General features: G+C 34.5%; 1 protein-coding gene across 1 annotated transcript in view; it reads right to left on the minus strand.

Moving 5' to 3' along the window:
- Positions 1-5,680: 5,680 nt before the first annotated feature.
- Positions 5,681-23,222, minus strand: part of LOC105340702 (fibropellin-1) — an 18,186-nt gene continuing 644 nt past the window's right edge. Inside the window, exons 3-32 of the mRNA XM_066087191.1 lie at positions 22,735-22,850; positions 22,323-22,601; positions 21,645-21,828; positions 21,289-21,324; positions 21,086-21,199; positions 20,725-20,835; positions 20,534-20,647; positions 20,321-20,437; positions 20,116-20,229; positions 19,864-19,986; positions 19,649-19,768; positions 19,448-19,561; positions 19,240-19,353; positions 19,021-19,134; positions 18,658-18,765; positions 15,971-16,081; positions 13,293-13,409; positions 11,357-11,470; positions 11,155-11,268; positions 10,373-10,486; positions 9,831-9,944; positions 9,629-9,742; positions 9,427-9,540; positions 9,000-9,113; positions 8,768-8,887; positions 8,495-8,620; positions 8,266-8,391; positions 8,065-8,178; positions 7,378-7,953; positions 5,681-7,289 (exon numbers count right to left, since the gene is read on the minus strand). Of these exons, the coding sequence (XP_065943263.1) occupies positions 6,655-7,289; positions 7,378-7,953; positions 8,065-8,178; positions 8,266-8,391; positions 8,495-8,620; positions 8,768-8,887; positions 9,000-9,113; positions 9,427-9,540; positions 9,629-9,742; positions 9,831-9,944; positions 10,373-10,486; positions 11,155-11,268; positions 11,357-11,470; positions 13,293-13,409; positions 15,971-16,081; positions 18,658-18,765; positions 19,021-19,134; positions 19,240-19,353; positions 19,448-19,561; positions 19,649-19,768; positions 19,864-19,986; positions 20,116-20,229; positions 20,321-20,437; positions 20,534-20,647; positions 20,725-20,835; positions 21,086-21,199; positions 21,289-21,324; positions 21,645-21,828; positions 22,323-22,601; positions 22,735-22,850 (4,601 nt within the window). The 3' untranslated portion in view covers positions 5,681-6,654. The remainder of the gene's footprint in view (positions 7,290-7,377; positions 7,954-8,064; positions 8,179-8,265; positions 8,392-8,494; positions 8,621-8,767; positions 8,888-8,999; positions 9,114-9,426; positions 9,541-9,628; positions 9,743-9,830; positions 9,945-10,372; positions 10,487-11,154; positions 11,269-11,356; positions 11,471-13,292; positions 13,410-15,970; positions 16,082-18,657; positions 18,766-19,020; positions 19,135-19,239; positions 19,354-19,447; positions 19,562-19,648; positions 19,769-19,863; positions 19,987-20,115; positions 20,230-20,320; positions 20,438-20,533; positions 20,648-20,724; positions 20,836-21,085; positions 21,200-21,288; positions 21,325-21,644; positions 21,829-22,322; positions 22,602-22,734; positions 22,851-23,222) is intronic.

Here is a 23,222-nt window from a genome sequence, read left to right on the forward strand (position 1 = left end):
AATCTAACTCTGGAGCGAAAGAATGGGAGGCTTACAAGCGCGACTTTCTTGTGCATTTAGATGCTCTGGGACTGGACGACAAACCCGGTAAGAGGAAAGTAGGATTATTACTAGCTAACATGGGCCGGGAAGCTGTGAAAATCTACGATTCGTTCACATGGGCTCCACAAATAGAAGAGGACAGAGACAACAACATCGAGGCACAACCGGGAGAGAATAAACATGATCTACAGACAGTATTCAAGAAGTTCGATCGTCACTTTGGGGTCCATAACTATCGAAACATTAAAAGGCAAGAATTCTTGAAAACCAGGAGAGGCAAAAATACAATAATGGATTACATATCCGAGCTGAAACGTAAAGCTGAATTTTGTGAGTACGGAGAGCAGAAAGAAGGGTTGATATGTGACATGATAATTAACGGTGTCAATGATATGAAATGTTCAGAGAAGTTAATGGAAATTCCCGCTGGCGAATTAACCCTGGATAGGGTCATTCAAACCTGTCGTCAAGTCGAATTGACCAACGTGCATTTGAAAAATTTGGACGCTGAAAACCCATCAGTAAATTTTGCGAACACAAAACATAACACAAGCTACGAGAAACCAAGGACATTCGGACAACCAGTGCAGCGAGGGCAAAGAGGAGGAAGCAGATACCAAGGTACGCATCCGTATTGTGCAAATTGCAGCAAACATCACATTAAAGGACATTGTCCAGCATTTAACAAGCATTGTGATGCCTGTGGGCAGAAAGGACACTTTAAGCATTCAAACCTATGTCAAAGTCGTGCAGCACCACCAAGAGGTCATCAGAGAAGTCGGAGAAATTTCAGAGGAAGAGGACACCCTCCGCGGCGCTCGCGAGTATATTATGCCGAAGACAATACACCTCATAGCAACTCTGAGCTAGAAGAGATGTTTAATCAGTGCACAGTACAAGATGTGTGGACCGCGAGTACAGATACTAATTCAGAGTCAACCGGTGATTGGAAAGTTACATTTGACATTGGCAACAAGAAATTAACTTTGGACATTGATAGCGGTGCACAGTGCAACATATTATCCAAAACAAGTGCCGAGAAATTTTCGTCCGTTGCTCCGATCACTAATAGTAACGTTATTATCAATGGCGTAAGCACCAAAGTTAAAGCATTTGGACAGATAAGCTTACCATGCAAATACAAGGACACAGAAAGACTAGTTAGTTTCCAAGTGATTGACAATCCTCGACCCTTACAGTTACTTGGTAGGAAAGACAGCATTCTATTTGGCCTGATTGCAAGAGTTAACAGTGTCAATGTCAGTACCGCTACTGAGCAATTAAGGAAAGACTATGCAGATGTCATTGGACAGGACATTGGATGCCTTCCTGGCGAATACGAAATAAAAATCGACAAAACAGTGGCACCCGTAATTCACGCACCAAGAGCTATTCCAGTAGCTATTCGTGATCAAGTAAAACTTGAGCTTGACAACTTAGTTCGTTGTGGCATCATATCTCCAGTAACAGAACCAACTCCATGGGTCAACAGTATGGTATGTGTGCGGAAGAAAAATGGCCGCGTGCGAATTTGCATAGATCCATCAGATCTCAACAAGGCAATTATGCGTGAACATTATCCAATGAACAGTATTGAAGATATTGTGACAAGATTGCACGGAAGCAAGTATTTTTCAACCTTGGATGCTAACATGGGCTACTATCAGATCAAATTGTCTAAGACCAGTTCTATGTTAACAACATTTAACACACCCTTTGGAAGATACCGATACCTACGTATTCCAATGGGGTTGAAATGTTCCGGTGAAGTTTTTCAGAGGGAGATGGTGACTCATTTTGGCAGCATGGAAGGAGTAGAAATCGTAATAGATGACATATTAGTTCACGGAAAGACCTTGGAAGAGCACACTGACCGACTCAAAAAGGTATTGGAAAAAGCCCGAACCATCGGATTGAAGTTAAACTCAGCCAAGTGTGAACTTGTGAAACCGGAAGTTGACTATGTTGGCCATCGTCTCACAGGAGAAGGCTTGAAACCATCAGCAGGCAGAGTAAAAGCAATTCTTGAGATGAAGGACCCAGAAGACAGAGGGGAACTTGAGACAGTACTTGGTATGTTAGCTTACCTTGCCAAGTTTATTCCAAGACTAAGTGAACTCACAGCTCCACTACGGAAAATGAAAACAAGTGAAACTTGGAACTGGGACGTTGAATCGAAACAAGCATTCACTAATGTCAAGAAAGCACTAACCTCTACAGATGTCTTGAAGTATTTTGACGTCACTCGACCAGTGACTGTTACCGTTGATGCATCAATGAAAGGCTTAGGAGCAGCGATTTTGCAGGAAAATGGAGTTGTGGCCTATGCATCTCGAGCTCTAACCTCAGCAGAACAGAGATACGCGCAAATCGAGAAAGAGATGTTGGCGGTAGTCTTCGGATGTGAACGTTTCCACAAACTGCTGTATGGGAAGTCTAATGTGACAATAGAAACTGACCATAAACCACTGGAAACCATCATGAAAAAACCCATTCATACAGCACCAATGAGGATACAAAAAATGATGTTAAGATTACAGCCTTATGAGTTCAATCTCATCTACATTAAAGGCAAAGAAATTGGATTGGCAGACTGTCTGAGCCGACTACCATTAGAGAACAGTGACGAAAGGCTGATAGATGATGAAATGATGGTCATGGTAGCTGAAACCTTATCGTATACAAACCATGAAACACTAGTCGAATTTACGAAGAAAGATCAACAACTACAAATTCTGAAACAAGTTATTTGCCAAGGATGGCCAGAGAGGAAATGTGATGTACCACTTGAAGTCATGCCATTTTGGGACTTTCGTGATGAACTATCTACTTACAATGGACTCATCTATCGTAGGGAGCGTACAGTCATACCGTCAGAACTAAGAACAGTAACATTGAAGACAATCCACAGTTCTCACCAAGGGATCCTTAAGAGCAAACAGAAAGCTAGAGAATTAGTGTTCTGGCCAGGAATGAACAAACAGATTGAAGATGTTGTCAGCAGATGCAGTGCATGTTTAACACATAGAAACAAACCACAAAGGGAACCAATGATGATTCATCCTATACCTTCACTTCCGTGGAGCAAAGTTGGAACCGATTTATTTGAACTTGATAATCGTCATTTCCTCATCCTAGTTGATTACTACTCAAACTTCATTGAAGTAGCAGAGTTAGAAAGGGACACCAGAGCGAAAACTGTCATAACAAAGATCAAGGAGTGTATTGCTCGTTATGGTATAATGGACATATTAGTGAGTGACAATGGGCCACAGTTTGCATGCCAAGAATTCAAAGAGTTTACAAGAGCATTTGGGATCGACCATGTCACATCATCACCATTACATCCACAATCAAATGGACTTGCAGAAAGATCAGTACAAACAATCAAGAACATCTTAAAGAAATGCACAGAGTCTGGAGATGATATGTACTTAGGGCTACTTGATCTACGCAACACCCCCAGGGATAACGAAATCGGATCACCAATGCAACGTCTTATGTCCAGGCGAGCTAAGACACTGATACCCATCAGTGACACATTGCGAAAGCCGTGCATTATAGAACCAAACCTAGTATCTACTCGTCTTATGGAATACAAACAGAAGCAAAAATTCTATTATGACCAAAGTGCAAAACCAAGACCACAGTGTGAACTTGGAGATTCCATACGCATTCAAACACCTGATGGTTGGAAACCAGCAACCTACGTGTCAGCCTCTGTACATCCACGTTCTCATATTGTTGAAGCTGGCAGTCAGGGAAGAACGTACCGCAGGAACAACTGTAAACTGATGAAGACAAGGGAAGACCCGCATGTGATCCAACCCAAACATGAAGGATTTGCGTCGCCCACTCTTGAAGTTCCGATCCTGAGAAATCCATCGGCAAACCATTTACCACCAGCAAAGCCTAAACCAGCATTACCAGAGGAGAAGCCAAAGGTTGAGCAGAAGTCCGAGCCAGGACAAGCACAAGATACACAGCGAAGATGTACACGTTCCGGACGAGCCGTCACAAAGCCAAAGTACTTATCCGACTATTCCGTGTGATTATCTATTATGTGAAAGGGCATAATAATCCCTAGTCAGTTAAAACTCATTTGTTATGTTAGTTAATTACGTTTAGTTGATGTTACACTAGTCAGTGTATTTCTAGTCATTCTGAAATTTGTCCAGCCTAATTTGCAGTAAGAACAATATTGAACATTGGATCTGATAATATTTTATTTGTACAACTCATTTGAATTAACTTAACTATGTATTTCATTCTAATCTCCAATTAACACAATTATAAGCTAAATATAAATCAGAGTGTTGAATTTCATAAAAGGAAGGATGTAATATAATCAGAATTATCTTGTGTACGATCTGTTACATTGTTGGAACTCTCTTATGTAAGAAGTTGAATAAAGTTAGTTTATCCGGTTATGCAACATGGCTGCATGAGTTATTACAACATGTACGTGGTTGCACAGTTTTCCTATTCCTAGCAGAAACTAAACACCAGTACACATATGCTTTAAAGTTAAATAATTTTGATTCATTAAGTGACATTCATTTTTATATAAGCATACATAAACGATCCGTATACATGTATATTATGAAATGTACATTGTAGCTGAAGATCTAGTGATCTGTTGTCTGCTCTGATGGACAATTGTAGTTGCTTGTGGTATGTCAACCCATAGTAGTAGATATGCAAGTATTATTAATATAAAACAATCTTCGCGTGATAAATGTGCGATATCTGCTAAAGTCTCCCCTGAATTTTGGACTAGTTCTTTTGAAATTAATACGGGAAAATTTGTCCGAAAGTCGACTGCTTGTTTCGATGTCAATCGGATGACTTTAATTTCTTGCCCTCTTCAACTTTTAACTATGGGCAATCTTCTAATCCTCTAATACTACAAAACGTTTGTTTTTTTTTTACCTTTACTAGGTTAAAATCCCAAAAATATCAAGTTGTTGTTTTGAACCGCATACGGTAGCGATTTTCTTAAAGTCGTACATAAAATTACCAGAAATGTCTATTGTCAAGTCGTACATAAATTCATGTTATAACTTCGCTTTTTTACGATTATTTTAACATATTGAATCATTTGACTTGGAAATCAATCGGGTTTGTCCTTTTAACATGCAAAAGAAGTGTACAAAGTTTGATGAATATTTATTACAAGGTTTTCTTGGAATTTTGCTAAAGAGATGTAAATGGACACACACACACACATACATACATACATACACACACACGTACAGCAGCGACGCTATATACCCCTCGCAACAAGTTGCGCGAGGGGATAATAACGGACATAACTAAAGTTGTTTAAAAAGAAGTAAAGTTGAACGAGATCAGGCAGAGAAAATTCCATTGACTTCCCATACCAAATTTCATGAATTTGTATATTGACATCAGTACAAAAAGAACACCACAATGAAGGTGATCTATCATACCTGTACATTGCCAAGAGGCATTTTATTACTTTTTACAATTTATTACTATGTATACATGCTAAGTAGATCACATCTGTTTTAAATATCTTAAGATATTGTTCAGTGTCGTACTTAAATATATATATATATATATATATATATATATATATATATATATATATATATATATATATATATATATATATAACACTCTGATATTGCAATACAACCCGACTTAAAAAAAAAACACCCCTGCAAATGTGTTCAGAATGTTTTCTTTATCGTTGCTAAGTATGTAATATATCCAGAGGTGCTCGAATGAAAGTTCACGAGACTTCCCCCGAGATTTGTTCAGTTCCTGTGAAATTTTGAGCGGTAGTATAATTGTTCGGATAATATTCTCAAAATACGTAAGTACTGGTCGATTTTCATATCATATCTTACTTTGATTAATGTCAAAACATGAAAATCTTTTCAGACGTATGTCTTATTTCACCATCTAACGGTTATTTATATTAAACGATGATATTCAGAACAGAGTTATCGTTCGTGTTCAACCACGTGTAGAGTGATTAAAATAAACATGTTTTTAGAAAAAAATGTGTGTCTGTTTTGCATAAAAACCTAGTAAATCGAGCCATTTTCAAGGAACCTTCTGCATAAAATAGTATAGTCTGTTTCACTATTGATGCTATCACTAGGTCAGGCGCGGATCGATAATTAATCATATGGAGGATTTATTAAAGCATGTTAATTGTTGCAACAGCAGACAAAAACTTTTTTATTGTATTGTCACATTTATTTCTAGAACACATTTTATCAACCAATTAATGAATATAAAGATAAAATCAATAAACATCTAGATTTTATATTTGATTACAAATACCTAGATTCTATGAAATAGACTATAAACACGAGGCATGATTTTTACTGCGAAACTGAAAGGGTCAAATAAAACCATGTGGTTTAAAATTTAAATGACATTCGCAGGGGTGAATAAGGATATTTCTCGTCACTTGTCTTGAATATATCAGACTGCCGCCAACAATGCCCTTTGAATTCTCTATTTTCCTTAAATTCGGAAGTGACCAGGGAACGATTCCTGTCCAAGAAAAATACATTTTCAAGGATCAGGTTTGCATGTGAGGCTAGCAAGTTATTGTTACTGTGCAGAAAACGTTTAGCTGTTGACCCGTTCACTACAAACTAAAGAATCAAGTTTACTGATGAACTTCAGCTCCACGTCAGTTAGTCCCCATCTGTTGTTACTGTCATCATAATCGGCGAAGAAGGCGTGAAATGCACTGGACGCTGTGGATAATACATCATCATCATTGTACTCCTTACCAACCCCAATAGAAATGACCGTGATTTGTTCACGTGTTAGCGATTGCGTCACTGCTACAGTCTCAGTGACGTTCGAGTCGAACCCAGTGTAAAGATGAACAAGGAGCTTTCTTGAAGAATCACGAGCTCCGTATTCTTTCGTTGTAAGACAAGTTTTTGCATATTCCAGAGCTTTAGCTACTTCAGAACTAGAGTTTGTGAATTCCCGATTATCTTGCACTATACCCATCATCTTGCTAGCAAAGTGGTTATAGTCATATGTCTCATTCAGCTGCATTAACAGAAATGGTTCATTTGAAAAATGTACAGCGCCCATTTGAGTATTATTTGGGCCTAACAAGACAAACGGCTTTATGCTGTCTAATATTGAGTTGATGATTCTTAGACTTCCAGAAAATGTTTCTTGTGTTAGCCTTGAAGATATATCCAGTACAAATATTACGTCCAGCATTTCTTGGCTGTAACATGCTAAAAAATATCAAATTTAAGACAAATTATAAAATCACGCAAAAATAATGCAGTTTGTAATATTCAGATCAATATAAAAAGAAAGTACCTGTGCATCTGTTATGGACCAGTTTCTTCATCACGTGATACATAGGATCCATTGAAATGTGCGTAAATATATCTCTGAGCATTGGATCTCCCGACATCCTTTTCAGTCCTTCGTGTCTGACGTCATTGCCAAACGACACAAACATGAGTTCACTCAAAGAACTGCTGTTAGATAATCGAGCCCGAAGTTCCCCTGTTCCATTTAAGGCCAACTGAAGATCAGATGGCATCCCGTCCGTGAAGAAAAGGACAAAATGGTTACTTGCTCTGCTGACATTCAGCATATCTCGAACGGTGTACGAAGCATTATGGATGTCCGTTGTTCCATTCACGAACGATAGTTTTGATACTCTGTCTAGTAACATAGTTTTATTATTTCCATAAGAATCAAAGCTAATATCAATGGTCGTGCTGGTTCCATAAGATGCTATTGCCACTTTGAATTTATCATCAGCAAGAGTTAACCTTGAAATCATATTTGAAATAAAGTCCTTCTGTTGTTGGAATACTTCTTCCGATGTACTTAAGGTGGTATCAACAACAATTATCAACTCGGCTGGCTTTGTATCACATAGATCTAAAAACGACAAATGGATTTGAAGTAACCAAATGAGTTCAAAGTACGATAGATGAGAAACATCGAAATGAAATTCAGAGAAGGTATACACTATGTAACTTGTTTCATTACCAATTTCGCAGAGTTTGCCGTCCCAATTTTCTCCACACTTGCAGTAATACGAACCATGGGTGTTGATGCAAGTCGCGTGGTTTTGACAAGGATACGACAAACATTCGTTGATATCTGAAGAAACAATTTGATTTTATTCTGATACAGTTATTCTGTTTACAATTTTAAAATAAAATAAGAATTCAATGACACTATCTTTACCTATTTCACAAAGAGCTCCAGTAAGAGCTCCAGTAAATCCAGGTGTACAAGTGCAGTTAAACCCTCCATCAAAATTATAGCAGGTACCATTATTCTGACAAGGAAATTGTCTACATTCATTAACATCTGAAAGTAAAAGTTGCATCATAAACCTTCTGTAACGTAGGTAATCTTTTAAAGCTGCTGTTGATTATAATTAAATATAAACATTAAACAACTATGGGATTACCCTCATCGCAAACACTTCCGGTCCAGTTGGACGTGCAGTTGCAGTAGAAAGAACCCTTGGTGTTCGTACAAAGTCCGCCATGTTTACAGGGTGGTTCTATGGTCCATTCCAAACACTCATTGACGTCTTAAGGTTAAAAAAGCATCACTTGTTGATGACTTTCAAAAAAATAGAGAAAGAGGAATATGCACACAGAGAGAGAGAGAGAGAGAGAGAGAGAGAGAGAGAGAGAGAGACAGACAGACAGACAGACAGACAGACAGACAGACAGACCTCCATCACAGTTGTATCCCGAGTTTCCTTTAGTGCAATGGCATTTATAACTTCCGCAAAGGTTTTCACAAGTTCCTCCATTTTTACAAATATCAGGTTGAACGACACACTCATTGATATCTTATAAAAGTGAGAACAATATGGATATACCTAAATACTCTCTTAAGAAATGCATCTGATAATTAATATGAAATTTGCAATTCGATGTTTGCTTTGAACATAATTTTTATACCTTCCTCGCAATATGCTCCCGTATAATAAGCGTCACATTGACATCGATAAGAGCCGTCCGTATTTGTACACGTGCCGTTGTTTCTACAGCCAATCAAGGTGCATTCGTCGACATCTTCATAAAAATATTTAATGGATTGTCTTTTATATGTAATTGACTAAAGGAAGATATTTTTGGGATGTTATCGAAGGCGCATTGCTTATACATGATAGGTTTCTTTGCTTGCCAAATGAGTGCATGAATAGGAATTTTACATTCGAAACCGAACATATATTATTCTAATTCTTTCTTATTTGTATGTATGAAAATGTTCCTACAACAGTAACGGATTTTGATGTCTAATTTCAGGAAAGTTAGTAATAACACATCAATTTTGTCTTAATTTCCAGCTTCCTATAAATATATGCACACAAAGAGTGCCACCGACCTGTTTGACAACTTTCGCCCGTCCACGCTGTCCCACAATAGCAGTGGTAGCTACCCTCGGTGTTAATACAGGTACCGTTATTGTGGCAAGGACCATTGAGACATTCATCAATATCTAAAACAAAAGACGCATCAGTACATTTCAATGAATAACTGATGCATGTAACAATCTAAAATAACTCATATGTTTCATGCACTGTTACCTGTTTCGCAAACACTTCCAGTGAATCCCGCAGCGCAAACACACGCAAATCCACCAGAGAGGTTGATGCAGATCCCGGCATGTTGACATGGGTTACTCTGACATTCATCATAATCTGTTAAAAAAGTATCCATTACAACAACATACAGGTAAGTCGTTTTTCGAGGTATCTATGATTTGCGATAACTGTGGCTCTAAATTACCTAGTTCACAATGCGCCCCTTCCCTATCTGGAGGACAGAGGCAATGGAAGGACCCAGCAACATTTACACACGTGCTGCTCCCAAAGCATGGACTGGTCAAACACTCATCAACATCTGTAAATAGGCACACAGAAAAACTCTTGTCATTCTATTTCTACTAATTCATGTATATGTGCATGTCACGGATGTGTCTTAATTCTAATACTTACATTTTTCAGTGCCTTTGTCTGTGATAACACTACATTTACGTATCGATTTTGTACTATAGTCCAATAAAATCAAATGACGTATAATTGGGGCGCAAGCGGAGTTTGCTTATTCATATTTAATTATTTAATCGTACAATTGCTAAAAAATATATAAATATAAGTAATAAGGAATCATTCTTTGAATATTAATATTATGAGGTGCATGATAATTTAGGTAGGGGCTTGATCAAATCTATCATTATGCCCTTCGGGCTTTATCGGATTTGATCACACCCGACCAAAATTATCACATCATAATACTCAGAGAATGATTCCTTATCCCTTAATAACTACCTTGCTCACACATCCTTCCTATCCACCCTTTGCTACAGGTACAGTCAAAAGTACCATTCCTAGAACTGCATGTACCGTTGTTAAGACAGGGAGTAGATGTACAATGATCAATTTCTGAAAGAATGTGCCATTCTCTCAATTGTTATATGTAAGTGACACTGTGGCACAAATAAGAAATTTCAAAGGTATCAAATTTTAAATCTAAGAACGCAAAGCTTGAATTATAAATTTTACTATTAAATTAATGTTCATATAGATTAATACACGTTCTTTAGCCACTGGCAGACTTTATATTTAAAATGACTCTTACGACGATTTATAAAATAATAATATTTTCTAAATATCTTTTACGTTTTCAAATCAAATAATTAAAAAGATTTGGAGTTTAGGGAACATATCACATCAGCTGATCGAAGAGGACAAAGACATTTATCACCCCAAGTTCTCAAAATCTTAGTAAGAAAACAGTGATTTCGATTTTTAAATCTAATGCATAGAAACACGTGTCTTATTGCAAAGTAATTCAATTATCAGGTACATGGGGAAAACTAATTTTTTAAATTATGTTAGTAACAATGTTATGCAATTGATATTTAAGAGAGTGGCTGAAGCAAAACATTAAAGTTATTATATACAAAAATAGTTTGATATAATAAAACATATACGGCCATTAATATAGATTTTTAAAACGTTGAGAAAAAAACTAGCATAATTATAAAAAAAAACGTTTTGCATCAAAATCAAATATGGATATAGCTTATACTCCATAAAATACACAGTACCATTTTCACATTGTAAGCCCTGAAATCCTGTTGTGCAGGCGCAAGAGAAACTACCATTTTGGTTGGTGCAGTTTCCGCCATTGAAGCATGGGTTGTACAAACATTCGTCTATATCTGTAAATGTTTATAAGTTTTGAGTAAATTACTAACTTCAGAGTAAAATCTTCAGGGCTCATATATTTTGAACAAAAATTGATCATACCTGTTTCGCAAAATTCTCCATTAAATCCAGGTTGGCAGACGCAGCTGGAGTTATCGAACATTGATGCACAACTCCCATTGTTTTGACAGGTAACATTTTGACAATTATCAATTGCTAAAACAAGTAACACAAGAATTAGGGTACAGTTTGTTTCATTAACCACGGTACATTTAGTTCAAAAGTCGGCGATGTTTAGCAACGAAGTAGAAATGCATCATTAGTACCAATGTCTTTCAGTAGTTATCGTTTTAATTGTCACTGAGTCCATGACTAATTCTTGGACCAATTTGTTAATTAGTAAAAGACACCAGACTGGATGTTGTGTAATGCTCTTTCACCATCTTTCCCCGCGAAAATTTTTCCTCCCGAAATATAGATTTACAGTAGATTTTTCCCAAATGAAAACTGATAATATAGTGGGATTTTCCCCTTTTATAGCTACATGTACAGAGGCGGATCCAGCAATTTGGAAAAGGGGGGGTTCCAATTGATGAAAATCAATACGTGCAAAATTCCGACATTATTTGTCAATTAACAAGGACTTTTTGAACGTTTTCCGTGCGTAAATTTAGTAAACATTTATCTCGTCACTATCTATTTCATATGTATTTCAACATCAGAGTGCACTGCATTGTTGAGTATTTTGCTGTTTTGGTTTAGGTAAGGAAGATATGCATAATTTCCAGCCTTAAAAAAAACCAAACCCCCAGCAATGAGAACGTGCGTTTATGCTTAATAGAAAAGAAACACTAAGAAACAAAAGATAATTCAGACTATTTATGACAAGCTATTATTAAAATGGATTTTTGGGTAATTGTTCTATGTCTTTGATGTTTAAATTCTGAAATATTTATTGATTTTGATTTCTATCGATTGCCTTCTTAAATAAAGGTCTAAATGATATAGGATATGACGAAAGAATGGGAATAATTAATCTGCTGAATAGATGGTACATGTGTAATACAATGGTAAAAGTAATTGTCGTCCCAGGGAACTTGATGTGACCTCTGTAATGGATGCGTTACATCTTCCGATAGTAGTACAGATGCGATCATATTTAGGAAAGTTTTGAAAAGTTGTGCATTTTCATGATGGTTTACTTATAAACCTTTTACACAGTATTTTTATAACAAAATTTCCGATTCTTGGAAACAAAACAAAAAAGGCGTTTTTGTGTTTCGTTTTGGTATGAAGGTAGCTAGCATTCCAGAAAAAGAGCATAACCCACATAAGCGGGTCATGTTATTTTCTTTGTATTTTTCGCATGAAATAGTAAAACTTATCTATTATAATTCCTTAAGTTAATTAACTAAACTATACATTTGAAAGCGGCTATTAAAAGTGAAACGAATGCGTGCACTCGTACGTGAACCTCGTTTTACTCGATGGCTTGTCAGTTCAAAACTGTATGAATTATAATCGATTTCTTTTTAGAAAATAGAGTAGAAAATACATCGTAGATGTTATAAAAAAATCTTTTATTTTCCACATGTTAACTCAGTGTAGTAAATACCGGATATTGAGGGGGAGTACTTTATTTCGATAAAAAATTCGATACTAGGGTTTTTTCATATAAGAACAAAATTACGGCACGCTGTACGAAATTCTTTAAATAAGCAGTTTTAAAAGCATTTATTTGAGATAATTACAGTATTTATATTATTAATTAGAAAAATTGCCTGTAAATAGGCATTAAAAGTTTTCAAAAAAATTCATTTGTCCCAGAGAAAGGGGGGGGTTCCGACCCCCGGAACCCCCCCCCCCCCTCTGGATCCGCCAATGATGTAGGTAACCCCTACTGAATGTCTACTTAAGAGTATATCTCCTCCTTTGTTCTATTGCTGTCATGTTTTTAACATGCAAAGCATTGGTGGTAATATTTTGCAATATCTGAGATGACATTGAATAATCATAATGATGGATAATAATTGTTCACCTGATTCACAATTGTTCCCTGTCCAGCCTTGTGTACATACACAGGTGAAAGAATCATTCCTGACCAGACACAAACCCTCGTTTTGGCAAGGAGAACTACTGCATACGTGGGTGACATCTATTCAAAAGAAAAGAAACATTCTCCGTTGCGTTATTGGTATGCTACAATTTTCATATGGTTAAATATATGATTTTAATTCAAAGCGATGAATATTTCATACTTGTAATATTAATAAAACACGAAATTACTAAAATCAAAAAGACAATATTTCCTTTTTTATTGTGTTAACTAGATTATATTTGGTCATCTTATTTTTTGCAGCAAAGTACGACCAAGGTCATTATTTTTCCCCTCACATAAAGGACTTAAATAGAAATATGGATATTAGTAAGAAGTGGCAACTTCCTAAACTTCAAAATATCATATGTTTCTTTTTTGTCTAAACACTATATGCAGTACATAATATTTCAAAATGTACTTCAGAAAATAACGCAATATTATAGATGTTTATCGGTATATATATTCTCCAAATGAACGCAAACATCCTTGTAAGTTTGTTCATTTTTCGATGCGTCATTTATTGATTTTTCAAAATCTTTACATCTCTAGGCAGGAGTTAAAAGACATTAAAAATATTAAACATCAAAAAGGGGTTTCGTTTATTTTTATTCAATATTTCTTAATTGAATGCTTTCAAAAGCTAGCATGATGGTACCTTATTTAGAAAACCACATATAATCAAAGCATTATAAAAAACTTAGTTTCTAATTAACATTCAAATAGTTTTACTGTGGTGTAGAATTTGAGTTAGTTGAAAAGAAAAAAAATGTTTAATACTAGACATTTAAACCAACGTTTCCATGCCAAGCTGTACATGTATAAGAACAGGTTGTTACAAGTGAAATTCTCTGGACAAGGGTCTAAATCACATTCATTGACCTCTGAAAATAACAACCTCAGTATAATGTGATTCTTTTGATATTCAATTTATTTTCACAAATTCAATATACATGTAATCTCACATAAAGGACTTGAATAGAAAAATGGATATTTATTTAGTAAGAAGTGGCAACTTCCTAAACTTCAAAATATCATTTGTTTCCTTTTTGTCTAAACACTACATGAAGTATATAATATTTCAAAATGTACTTCAGAAAATAACGCAATATTATAGATGTATATCGGTATATAAATTCTCCAAATGAACGCAAACATCCTTGTAAGTTTGTTCATTTTTCGATGCGTCATTTATTGATTTTTCAAAATCTTTACATCTCTAGGCAGGAGTTAAAAGACATTAAAAATATTGAACATCATAAAGGGGTTTCGTTTATTTTTATTCAAATATTTCTTAATTGAATGCATTCAAAAGCTAGCATGGTGGTACCTTATTTAGAAAACCATATATAATCAAAGCATTATAAACACTTAGTTTCTAATTAAAAATTTCAAATAGTTTTACTGTGGTGTAGAATTTTAATTAGTTGAAAAGAAAAAAATGTTCAATACTAGACATTTAAAGGGACTTGAACACGATTTGAGATCAAATTTTTTTTTTTTTTTTTTTATGTATAAAATACTTTATTGGTGCATTTTAAATGATTGACCAAAATATTAGATGTTAAAGTCAAGTTACAAGTGAAATGCAGAGGAAAGAAATGATAGTTATGTAAACAAAGCTCGAGTCTTATAGTTGTTTACAAAAATGTAATATGGAAAATAACCATTTCTTAGACAAAATGACATGTAAAAAACAATTTAAACTAATTCAATATCCTCTTAAATACTGTTGTCAACAAAATAACGTTACGTTTGATTGAAATTTACACCAATACAATGAAGATGTAAAAATGAGAATATTCGAGCTTTGTTTACAAAATAAAGAATTATGAACTCTGTATCTTGCTTATAACTTGATATTTGTGTTTCAAATTATGACATAGCATTATAAACTTCTATATCTATCAGTATAAACATTGAAAATGGAAAAAGAAAATTTGAAAACATTAAGTCAAATCGTGTCCAAGTCCCTTTAAACCAACGTTTCCATGCCAAGCTGTACATGTATAAGAACAGGTTGTTGCGGTTTTGTTTTGCTTTGTTTGTTGTTGTTGCTTTGTTGTTTGTTGTCGTTTTGGAACAATAAACCTCGGTTATAGCTAAGTCCTAGTGACAGTGGATTTAATTTGCTTTATCTAAATTCGTTATATCCGTATAATTCGTAATAATAGGTTTAGCAAACTCGTTGATACACGTTTTCTTTAAGATAACTACCATTTTGTTTACTCGCAGAAACATAAAATAAAATAATACCTTCTCTAGAAATCTTAAAAAGTTGGATGGTAAAAATAGGGATTTTTGTCAAATACAGTTCGCTCAAACAATAAAATGTCTCTTGGTATTTTTAAGTCTCAAAACTATTTAACAATTTGTTTATCAGATCAGATTAAATTTCATAATTTTTCACTTCTACGGGACTCAGAACTAGTTGGTTTTATCTGTTCATTCGAAACAACTGGGTTTGTTATAACCGTAAAAGTTGGCAAGGAATCATTCAGAGTTTTGCACAAAGGGTACTCCACATAATTTGGCTATATCTGTGAGATTGCTCTATCCGTTTTCGTAACAGATGAGTTTTACTATACTGCAAAATACTAGTATATCAAACTGTAACATACCAGTTGTGCAGCTGTCTGATGAAACATTGCAATAGAGACAATCAAACGAAGTGACGGTGTTGTTACAAGTAAAATTCTCTGGACAAGGGTCTAAATCGCATTCATTGACCTCTGAAAATAAACAACCTCTGTATATTAATGTGATTCTTTTAAAATTCAGTTGTTTTTCACAAATTCAATAATTAAACATCTAAAATCTTATCTCAGTGCATTTTTAAAAAGCTATAATTTCAATAATAATAGTCGCAGCTACTTTAATACAAGCAAATGATATTATAACAATTTGTAAATGATGATATTGTAACAATTTGTGTCCAATAGGACGCCAACTGGTAAAATTTTACCTTTTTAATTTTGGACCCTCCTTTAAAAATTGGATTAAAACCTTTTATAATGGAATAAAAGCTTGTGTAATTCAAAACGGTGTAATTTCAGAATATTTTTACCCGGAAAGAGGCTGTAGACAAGGGGACCCAGTATCGCCATACCTATTTTTACTTTGTGCTGAAATTTTAGGAATACTAATAAGAAACGATAAAGATATTAAAGGCATAATCATAGATGGGGAAGAATACAAAATAACTCAATATGCAGACGACACCTCAATAATAATGGATGGTACACCTCAATCATATGATGGCATCCTCAGGGTTTTAGACTCTTTCACACAGGTTTCAGGTTTAAAAATAAATTTCACAAAAACAAAAATGGTTTGGATCGGTAGTAAAAAATTTTCAAGAGATGTATTTCATCACTCACGATGGAAACTGAGTTGGGACAATTTAACATTTGAGCTCCTAGGTATTAAATTCTCAGTAACACTAGATGAAATGGAAGATTTAAACTACTTACCAAAACTCTCAGAAATAAGAAAATTAATAAATCAATGGAAATCAAGAAAATTAACCCCTATTGGGCGAATCACAGTCATTAAGACATTATTAATACCAAAATTAAATAATTTAATACTAACATTACCCAACCCAAGTACCGATTACTTGAAAAACTTCGAAAATGATATTTTTCAATTTTTATGGGGTGGTAAAGTGCATAGAGTAAAGAAGAGTATAATTGTACAAGATTACTGCCATGGAGGTCTCAAAATGATTGATTATAGGGATTTTATTACCGCACTCAAATCCACTTGGATAAAAAGACTTATTAGGGCTGATACAAAATGGGTAAAGCTTCTAGAATCCATTCTGAAAATTAAAATCCCAGAAATATGGAGGAATGGCACAGATTATTCATATAGTTTATGTAAAACTTTGGGAAATTCATTCTGGAAAGAGGTGTTCATTAGCTGGTTAAAAATACAGGAGCAAAATGTATTAATAAGTAAACCCCAGGTTATAAATGATAATATATGGTACAATCCGAAAATCACAGTAGACAATAAATCAGTATTTTTTAAAAGCTTTGCCAATACAAGATTTATTTTTGTTAGTGATTTACTTAATATTAATGGAACTTTTATAAGCTTTGAAAAATTGAAACAAATAAATCCAATGACAAACTTTATTGAATATGCAAGTTTAAGAACTGCTGTAAGGACCAGACTGAATACACAAGATTTAAACATACCAAACTTACAAATAATAAAAGAATATGGACCTGTTATCCCTAATCATATCCTAATTTTTAATAATAATCGTAAAGGCTGCAAACTTATGTACAACTTATTATTAGATAAAAAGAGAGAAACATGTACATCTATACCAAAATGGAGAGAAAATGGTTATAACTATGCACAAGAAACCTGGCACAAAATTTTTGAACTCCCCTTTAAATCTACACAAGAATCAAAACTACATTGGTTACAGTTCCAAATTCTTCATAGGATTGTTCCGACAAATAAATATCTTTTCAAAATAAAAAAAGCAGAGTCTCCTGTATGTACTTTCTGTAAAAGAGATGAAGAGAGTATTGGACATTTATTCTATGAATGTACTATTGTAAAAGAATTATGGTCTGCTGTTGAAGACTGGATTTTGCGACAGTTTGATCTGTTAATAACATTTGATAAACAATCAGTTCTCTTTGGAAAATATAAAAATAGAGATATTTATAGATTTTTTAACTTGTTGGTTCTTATTGTGAAGCAATATATTTTTTCTTGTAAATACAAAAGTAATACAAATCCAAATATACATGGATTAAAAAATGTTGTAATAGAAAGGCTCTTGACTGAAAAATATATGCTAATGAAAAATTGTAGATATAAGGAGTATGAAAGCCATTGGCAAAATATATGTGATAAGCTATAGCACTGTACTATATATAGTTAAATTGTCTCTTTATGTGTCTCATCTCAATCTTGTTTTGAACTGTGATGTCCTTTTTTCGTGTTTTATCCTTTTTTCCTCCCTTAAGTATCCCTGTAGAACAGGGATCTATCACATGATTATGGTTTAAGTTTTATATTCATATATGAACAATGCCCCAAACCTTTTCCTTGCTCTCTCCCCTTCATTTACTCTCTCTCTCTCTCTCTCTCTCAAAATTTACTTTCACTACATAAGAACTGTATAATATAGAATAATCATATACTTAGAAGCTTTTCAAGATAATTATATAAATACATGTACAAGATAAGTCATATATGTATGTATATATGTTGTGAAAGTGAAAAACTCAATAAAAAAAAAAAAAAAAAAAAAAAAAAAAAAAAAAAAAAAAAATTTTACCTTGCTCACAATAAATCCCCGTGAAGCCGGGAGGACAACCACAAATTGCAGAAATCCCAAACTCAATGCATGTCCCATTGTTTTCACAACTCACGTTACTACAGGGTCCTTTGAATGTAAGAGAAAGTAGTATTAAAAGAACTGTTTTGATTTTGATATTTTTTTCTTCAATTTTTTAAAGATTTTTATTACTTTAAGGGAGATATTTTAACAGTCCTGAAAATCCTCGTTACATTTTATATGTATGAAACAAATACTTATGTAATTTTTAAAATATTTTTTTTTTTTTGCTTTTTCTGTTTAAGTCAGAACATCATTATTTTAACTGAAGTATAAAGACCTGCCAGATTTTGAAAATTCAACCTGTTTCACATAGATCTCCATGGTAACCGTGCAGACAAACACACACAAACCCTCCGTATGTGTTAACACAGAGACTGTTGTTTCCACAAGGAGATAACAAGCACTCATTAACGTCTGCAATTATATGTACAAGGTAAAGTATTGCATTATTATAATCATTCCGAAAGTTGATAGGATTCTTTATTGCAGCAAATAAGTTTCTGAAAATACACTGCATACCTTCATTGCAGCTCCGTCCTCTAAAACCGCTAGTACAGTTACAGGTAAAACTTCCGTTGGTGTTTTGACAAGTTCCATTGTTTTTACAAGCATGTAAGGAGCATTCATTTACATCTAAAAGGTTGTAAATAAAAGTATGTTTTAGTTATAACAGATTCAGCAGAAAAGGTCATAAAAAACCTTAATTAAACCTTGGGGCAAAGCTTACCTGTTTCACATCTATCTCCCGTGTAACCAAATGGACATCGACAGAAAAAAGAAGCGTTCACTATTTCGCATCTTCCGCCATTTTTACAGGGAGAAAACTCGCATGCATTTCTTTCTGAAAATAGAAATTTGCATGCTTTTTCATAAGGCGTTTCTGTTTTTTCAAGTTTTTTATTGTTACTGTTCATTTAAAAAAACTAACCATTTTGGCAAAACTCTCCCTTGTCGGATTTTGCGCATGTGCAGTTAAATGAACCTTGTGTATTTGTACATGTTGCATTCCTCTGGCAGGCAGTAATACCAAGGCTACATTCCTGTATGTCTGATAAAAAAAACCCATACCATACTTAACTTGAATAAACAAAATAAAAAAGTTTAAAGTGACAAACGTCTTTAGCGCTTGGTCTTAAATCTCACCTTGTTCACAGTAACGCCCGGTGACTCCCTGGCTGCTATCGCACTCACAGACGGAGTAGCCTGGTTTATCTATACAGGTCCCCCCATTCTGACAGCTTTGAGATGTTGTACATTCATCTGTGTCTGTAAAATCGATAGGGACAATGATGTATCTGTACATCGAAGCAAGAACAAATCAACTTGAATACTCTGTTCGATGTTTTTCAGCAAAAGTTCACAAGAACCATTTAATAAAGAAATTTGATTCGATACCTGTATTGCAATAATCATCCGTGAAACCATGGCGACAGTTGCAAAAGTAACTTCCGGGGGTGTTATAGCAAACCCCGCTATTACTGCATGGTATACCACTGCATTCGTCGACATCTTGATAAACAAATGATCAAAAGTTGTCTTGGATACAATTTCAAATCTTAAAATCAGAACTATATATATCAATAAAATGTGCCGGTTATACCTTTTTCGCAAACCGTTCCTGTCCACCCTAATGCGCAGCTACAGGAAAACGATCCTGGATTATTAACACAACTTCCGCCATTGCAACATGGTGACGAAACTGCGCACTCGTCAATATCTATTGATATGTCACAAATGTATCAGTTATATATTAAACTTGTAAATTTAAATGTTTAATAAGGTGATAAACAATGGAAGTAGAATATAAATTTACCTTGATCACATCGTGGTCCACTCCATCCAAACAAACATTTACAATGGAACGAGCCGTCTGTATTCTCGCATGTTCCGTGGTTGCAGATTCCGACACTTAAACACTCATTTATATCTGAATAATAACGGTTACTTGCGTATAAAGTCTCGTTATTTGAATATCATAATGATGTTGTTGTGATGTTCACTTACCAGTATCGCAGTGCTGTCCCGTCCAACCAACCGAGCAAGAGCAGTAATAACTCCCGTGCGTATTGTGACAAGACCCGTGGTAGCATGGCTGGGCAATGCACTCATCGATATCTGTGCATGGACGCAAAAATAATTTACAAAAGCCTTACGCAATCAGAAATTAATTTGTCATTTATTTTTAGTATTTCGTCTTTTTAAAAATCTACCTTGCTTAAACTTTCTTGTGAAAAAGGCTCAATAGATAGGCCATACTCAACAACCTTGTAGAGTTAGAGTAACTGTTGTAAATTATTGGGTTTTTTGTTCATAGTTTAAATCATTTCTAGGATAAAATGTTTTTTATAAAGAGTAAGATATTCACCTGTTTGGCACCTTTTGCCAGTAAAGCCTGCAGGACAGTAACAAGTAAAATCCCCGTACAGATCCTGGCACGATCCACCGTTAAGACAAGGGCTTGGATAACAGTCATTGCCATCTGAGAAAATCAACCAAGTGATACTTTAGATTCAAATAGAATAAACATGTACGAGGTATTTGAAAACACAGTTTGCAAACGTGGCCTACCTGTTGCAAGAGTGAAAAACCAAACCCCTGTTAAGCCTGGAAATCAACGGAATAAAATATATAAGATTTATTTAGAATGTCCGAAAACCATGTTTGATACATGTACTTTCATATCATGAATAATTATAAAATCTGTAATTATGTTTTCATGTATAATACAAGTTATAAAGTAAGATGATCTTTGCAAGAATCGACTAAGCTAGTAGGCTATATGACTAGCGCTTATTGTATATCTACAGTAATTTTTATCAGACTGGTCTAAATATAACAAAGGCGATTCCCGTCCTGATAAAGAACAATGTGCTTCAAAATACAAATTTTAGTAATGGACATAAAGAATATAAAACGGATAGTACCTGTGTTTCCAGGAAAAAGGCTCATTCTATACGCAGAATCGGTGAAGGAATAGGGTGTCAAATCGTTGTTATTGTACCCCATTCTTATGTTGTGTCTCTGGTTAGCGATGTTCACATCTATGTAATGGTAGATGGTGTATGTGGAGACATGGTCTGTGATCAGAACACACTGTACGGTCACTCTCTGTCAGATAAACGATACCGGTATATGATGGTTTCATAAAAAATGTATTGTACATGTATTTCATATGTCAAGCTTGACCGATTCATGTATATACATGGAAAGTGATTGTTTACAAGTTGATTTAAATTGGAACTGGTAAGTGCTGTATCGATTCTCTTTGAAAGTTCTATGGCAACTATTTTTCATTGTATTTTGTCAGTTACTTCTGAGTAATTAGTTTTTTTTTTAAATCTTGGTGATTTTCTTACCAACATTTCTAATATAGAAAAATGAAATTTTACTTAAACAATTCGTTCTAAATTTTTCGAAAATATTTCATGAAATGTCGTTTTATTATTGCAATTAATCATATCATTGTGTACGTTAAAACCAACAGAGATTAAAAAATCATACATTTTTAAAAATCAAAACTAAACCAATTTACGACATACATGTAATCTTGAACATATTTCATTTTCATGCTTAAACGTTTGTATTAAGCTAAACTTACTTACCGGCCCGTCTGCCTTGGGGAAAAAAGGTGTTGTTGACCATGTTACAACCAGCACCCACTTTGCTTGGAAAGAGGGTATATTGGCGAACGTCCTAACATCGTGCGAGGCCTTATCAATATCTGATTGGCCACTGACCCTATAATACACGTATCCTCCATTGGCACCGAGTGGATAAAGGTCCGTCCAGTAAGGTGCAAGCAAATGATATGTTTGAGGTGTTGAGGGTGGTGTATAGGTATAAACTCGACTCTCAAACGTAACCAACCCGTTAGTGCTAAACTACAACAGGCATTTTGAAAATAAAACATTTCAACTTAAAAAAAACTTTTTTGGCACATTTGATATAACAAATGAAATGTTTTAATAAGTTTCCCTTTTTACTCTTCTATAAATAAACTTTATTTATACGTACATGAACTTGGTTGAAGATTTTCTTTCCAAAGGGAATTCCACCGGAAACATTAACAGTTGTTACAGTGTCGTCACTGACCATGATTTGTCCGGCAGTAGTATAGTAAGAATACGCATCTGTCAAAAGAAAATCATTATTATGAAGGCATCTATGGTTTGACAGACATAAATTACAATTTAAATCATTTAAATGAACTGTTGCTTTTATTTATTTAAAAGAGTTATGTCCTATAAAAACAATGTAAACACGATGGTATATAACCTATTACTTGCTAGGAAAGCCTGCTATAGATGATTTTTTTTTATTTCTCTCTATAGTTTTAAACCTAGCCTGTCTACTCAATGTATCAGGGCAATGGAATCTAAGAGCAAAATGTAAATTTTTAAAAAGGCAAACTAAGAGTGCAAGGATGGAGTAACAAAAGTGGGGTCCAATCCAGTTTATCACCGACTACAGTGGAGGGTCATGTAATCTTAAAATACTTCAAA

The sequence above is a fragment of the Magallana gigas genome, chromosome 6, assembly GCF_963853765.1.
Source record: "Magallana gigas chromosome 6, xbMagGiga1.1, whole genome shotgun sequence".
NCBI lineage: Eukaryota > Metazoa > Mollusca > Bivalvia > Ostreida > Ostreidae > Magallana > Magallana gigas.